The sequence below is a fragment of the Rosa chinensis genome, chromosome 4 (assembly GCF_002994745.2).
Source record: "Rosa chinensis cultivar Old Blush chromosome 4, RchiOBHm-V2, whole genome shotgun sequence".
In the NCBI taxonomy this organism is placed as follows: Eukaryota; Viridiplantae; Streptophyta; class Magnoliopsida; order Rosales; family Rosaceae; genus Rosa; species Rosa chinensis.
Genome location: NC_037091.1, coordinates 63053066 through 63058431, shown reverse-complemented (window position 1 = coordinate 63058431; position 5366 = coordinate 63053066). Strand labels below are relative to the sequence as shown.

The following is a 5366-nucleotide window of genomic DNA, read 5'->3' as shown; positions in this document are numbered from 1 at the left end:
TTTAAGTTGTGGCCAACCATAGGAACAGGGTTGACAGTTTTAGGTATTAACTTCTTTTTAGACGATGTAGATGGTCGCTATCTTAAAGATAAGGATTTGATACCCCAAGTTCAACGAACAACAGCATCCATAATCAACAGGATTTTGAATATTGTCAGAGTACAGTTGTAAACGTGATCATCTTAGTGTCCTTTCCTCTACCTTATGAGATGTAAACAAAACTAGGAGAAAAATGAATAGCATATGATTACAGCAAAGAAACTCTGTCTATGAACCGGAAATTCAATTATCCATAGAGATTTGGATTACCGACAGAAAGGAATACGAAAGCACGTCTTGCGAGTGAAAGTAAAAGAATGATACAGCAAAACAATGTATTAAATTAAATGAGCATATTTCACTCTTAAAAGAAGGAAGAAACGAATATACAAAGCATTGAGATCGATTGACTTATTCATCTCAACCTCGTATTCTCAGTTTCACACCACAAAAAGGAACAGTGGAACATTCATTGAGAAAAAAATTGGAGGAACATTGATTAACAATTTGGAAATCAATGGCATTACCACTACCCGTGTTATTATAGCTGCTGCAACTTCCGAAGATGCTCCAGCAATGAACTAGCCTTCCTTTTGGCCCTCTCTGTTCCGCTCTTAGTGAGCTCTGTCAAGGGTATGACTGCACCAAGCCTACTTAGGCAGGCAAGGTTCTCGGTCTCTCTCTTGCACAATGCAAGCAAAATGGCAGATGCGTTCTCTTTGTTTCGAGGCAGGCCTGTCCGCAAAAGGTCTATCAAAACAGGGATTGTGCCGGCCTTTACTATAGTAACTTTTGCCTCTTGATGGTTAGCAAGAACTGACATAATGGTCAGTGCTTCATCAACCATGCAATTGCTTGAATCAGTTAGCATCTTTAGTAAAGCTGTAATTATCCCTGCTCTGATAGCTCTGCCCTTGTTGCCCTGATAAATGCACAAATTGAACAGCGCTGTTGCAGCATCCTTCCTCCCTCTTGTGCTCCCATTTTGAAGCAATTCCACCAAAGCTGAAATTGCTCCCGATGCACCTATAATTATTTTGTTCTCATCGGCAAGCGACAAACTAAAAATGGTCGCTGCTGCGTTCTCTCGAGCCTCCATGCTTCCAGCTCTGAGGACTTGGACAATAGAAGGAACAGCACCCGCAAGCATTATAAGCCCCTTGTTGTTTTCATATATAGAGAGGTTGAGAATGGAAGTCACTGCATTCTCTTGTGTTAAGCCATCTTCTACTGTTAAGAGATTGACCAATACCGGAATAGCGCCCGCTTCTGCAATTAGTATTCGGTTATCAGTACTTCTTTTGGACAGTGACCTAATTTCCGCTGCAGCTGATCTCTGCTCCTCAATTGATCGACCTGCAAGCTTGCTTACCAGAGCTCGAATTGTCGCTATGTCCCCACTAATGTCACGAAAGGATCCATCACTCTTCTTGAGTTTACCATTTGTTAATCCTGTCAGCTGCTCGATGTTGTTGTCAATACACCACTGAGCAACTAGACTTCTCAAGACATAATTTGGAGTCAGTGTCAAATTTTGAAGTTTTTGCTGAGTTTTTGGACATGTTGTATTTCCGCAGTCTATCCATCTCTGTATGTAAGATCTCTCGTATGTCTGCAGAACCAAGCATGCCAAAGATTGTTGAGTTTTGGGAATAAATCAAACTACCAAAGGCAAAGCTAGAACTTTGAGACAATCAATTCGCATCTAGCATACCTGACCAGTGGCCACAATAACAGGATCTCTCATGAGTTCCAAAGATATTGGGCATATAAAATCAGGGATGACAGTGGCGTCAGACTTCTTGTTCATATCTTCCTCACCATCAACATGAGTCTCATTTGTTGAGCAGACTGAAGGCGCCTCTGCCGCACAGGAGTTGCTCATCCTTTGCGATTTATGAACCAGATCATCAGCACTAAAGCTCTTGGGAAGACTGTCTATCATCTTTGAACTACTATTGTTCTCTATAACATGCACCCATTTTCCAGACTCTACCAGAGACTGAGGTAGACCATAAAAAGACATTTTCCTCGTATTCAAGGTCCCATATCTTTCTATGGCTCTTCTCAATTGTGCTCTAACCAATGCAACCTACCATATTTACCAAGAAACAATTTTTACTCAGAAATTATTTCTTGAATTTTGTCAGTGAAAAGGATAGCTCAGCCTAGTAAATGTAGTCAAAACAAGATCCTAGTGAATCAGTCAGTCTTACCTGTTCTTCAACTTCCTCTGATATTTCGAACTGATCATACGGTATTTCACCCAACGCCTTCTCCAATCTCCACGTCGCGCATTGAAAATGGAAGCTTATCCTCTTGCTAGCTTCATCCTGATCATAAATCAATTCAAAACATAAAGATTTCAGCCACAACTACATTTAGCTAACAACTGCAAAAATCGACTGCAACATAAACCGAAAACTAACAATTCAGCCAGCTATTAAGAAGAAAAAGTACATTCCCGTTGTGGTGCACAAAAAGCCAATCATATTGAACCAGAGAGAATAGACTTACGGCGAGCACAGGAGCGTCACAATTGGAATTGAAGCTAGTGGCCACCAATACAAGCCGCTTCGCGGCCTGAAGCGCCGTGACGAGATCGGAAACCCACGGCTGTGTGGAGCAGGAAGAAGAAGTGGAAGCATCCAAGGGTGGAAATTCGAGTCCTTTGAAGTTCCTAATCTCCTCGAACAAATGCGTCAGCAGCGCGATCCGCCGCACCAGATCGGTGCAGTCCTTCCTGAAGGCGCCGCCAACTCCTCCGCCGGCGGACTTTCCAGCGCCGACGACGTCGTTGACGAGTTGCAGAAGCTCCGACGCGCAGCCGGCCATGGGTGGCTGGTGCGGGGGTTTCACGTCTGGAGAAGAAGGGGAGTGACAATGCCCGTGGTGGTCATGGGATTATGAGACTGAAGCAGAAGAAGAAGAAGACAGAAAAACAAGAGGAAATAAACAGTTTGGAATTAAAAAAAAAAAAAAAAAAAAAAAAAAAAAAAAAAAAGGAGGACGAAGACGACGACGATCTGTAACAATGCGGCGGAAAAGACGGTTGTGCCCCCTTTGGGTTGTGAGCTGGCCTGCAAGCCTGGAAAGGCCGGGCATTATCCCCCGGCCGTATTATTATGTTATTATATTCTGCAAAAAATATTGTGCGCCTCAGAAAGGTAGGCTTTTTTTTTTTTTTTTTTTTTTTGAGAAATAAATAAATTGTGGCACCGTTTTTTTAAGTGGGCCGTGAGTAATAATAAAATTTATTCATTTTCTTGTGCTAGGAGCCTAGTGGATTGAAATAAGAAGATGATGATGATTGGCCCGAGTTGTTTGTGGAAGGCACCAAAGTTTTAGCACATTGTGGAGTACGAAACAGAGGAATCATGTGTTGATTTTTTACATTAGTTGAGCAATATTAGTGTGTATGTGTATAATGGGGGCGGATTCGTAGCCACTTAAATTATAATTCGGATTATACTCCAAATCTTGTCTATTAAATTTAATAACAATCAACGGTTGAGATTAAAGATAATTTTTTTTTAATAAAACAATATATAATATCAATTCAAATAATTATGCATTAATATTTTTCTTTCTCTCTCTCATACTTTAAATTCTTCGTAATTAATATCTTTCATAAACTACCTCGTTTTGGAATATCCAATAATTATCAAAACTAGGAATTTAAGCAACATACGGACCTAACATAAAATTCTTCTTCTTCTTCTCCTCCTCCACGAGGAGTTGAACTCTTTATCAATGAAGCATATTGTGAAAAATTCTGACCTAGTTGGTGACCATCTCTTCCTTATTGGCTTCTTACAAACAACTATTATTCCACTTGGTCATACTTTCGTTACTTCCCATATATTTTATTGTGCCGCTAGGATGCTATGGGCTTCTGATGATGGAAGTTCATAACAGTTGATTGCTTCCTTGTGAATGAAAAGTATGAAACGTTTTACTGGGTTAAGCAATGACCCTTTGTAAAAATAAAAATAAAAATAAATTCAGCAACAAACGTTTATACGCACTAATGATCGTCAAGATCAGTTAAATTGATTTAAATTGATATGTACTGATAGTATGATGAACTTGATTGTGCTATGTCAAATTTTTTTTTTAAATAGAAATTGATATTATTAGGATCAATATCCGGCATTCAGCCAATGGCTAGAGTCTAGTTGTACTTACAAAAAGATACCCAGCAAGAAAATCCGAAAACCCTAATCTGAGCTAAGCAAACTCATTACAAGTCAATGATAGGCTCGCTATAATTAGCGAACTTATAAACAAAGAAACTCCATGTCTTCTAGGGCAAAATTATTCACTAGCCTCCCATTAGTCAATCATGCAATTGTGGTACCAGCAAAAAACCACTTCCTAGCCAACAAATATATAGGAGCACCTCTTTATCCATAAGCTCGCTTGAAAAACACCAATCACATCCAAAATAATTACCAACTCTGAAAGAAGTCATGATCCGAATAAATTGACACTTGAAGACTATAAGTAGCCCTAAACATGCCCAAGTAGGTCTAAAACTCTTGGGTCGGGCCCACCTAAGTCTAAGTAACAAGTGAGGGTGGCAAGGCACCCTCCTTGATAACCCATAAGCTAGGCCCAGCTAGCCCAAGCTCATAATCAAACCTAGAACCCCAGGCCCAACTCCAAGCCCAGGAAGCCGCTCTGAGCAACCTCATCGGCGTTGTAAGTTCCAGCGGCCGGCTTCTCCACAAGGCCATATCCGCTCTGCTGTATCCACGCAAACCGGTCCACCAATCAGACTGGCAACAACCGATCTGTCCCAATTTGCTCAACCTCGAGTCGGTCAAAGCCTTCCCCGCCAACACCAAATCTGACCAAGCGCCAAACACAGATCGCCCAGCCACCGACACAACCACACCGCCGCGCTACCCTCGATCTATATCACGTCGATCATGTCAAACTGGCAGATCGAATCTGCTCCCCGACGCCACTAACAGACACTCCTCCGCCTTCGATCAGAGATCGGACCGGCCGACCAAACACACAACCACGCCCTAGATTGCCCTAACCTGCGACAAGAAGCCTTGTCGTCTCTAGAACCGCCTGCAACTGGGGAAGCTCTGGTCGCCGCACACTTCTAAACCCTAGGGTTTCTTGACATTGGAATATCCAAAATATTATGTTTTACTTCCTTACTGTCTAATCCTTGTGCTCTGTCAATTTGATGAGGAAATTAAAAGTGAGAAAGAGGTGTAGAAGAGATTGAAACTCAATCAATTTCCATCGTGCTCTGTCAAAGACTTCATCTAGATCAATTTTTTTTCTTTCCTCTGCAGTAGTTGAGT

The 5366-nt window shown here is 41.4% G+C and overlaps 1 protein-coding gene across 1 annotated transcript; it reads right to left on the bottom strand.

The window, feature by feature from the left end:
• Nucleotides 1-357: 357 nt before the first annotated feature.
• Nucleotides 358-3001, bottom strand: LOC112198402 (U-box domain-containing protein 11). Its single transcript, XM_024339516.2, has 4 exons — nt 2557-3001; nt 2256-2372; nt 1754-2131; nt 358-1651 (listed from the first exon to the last, which is right to left on the bottom strand). The coding sequence occupies exons 1-4, from the start codon at nt 2872-2874 to the stop codon at nt 581-583; spliced, it is 1884 nt and encodes a 627-aa protein (XP_024195284.1). The 5' UTR covers nt 2875-3001; the 3' UTR covers nt 358-580.
• Between the last annotated feature and the right edge of the window lie 2365 nt (nt 3002-5366).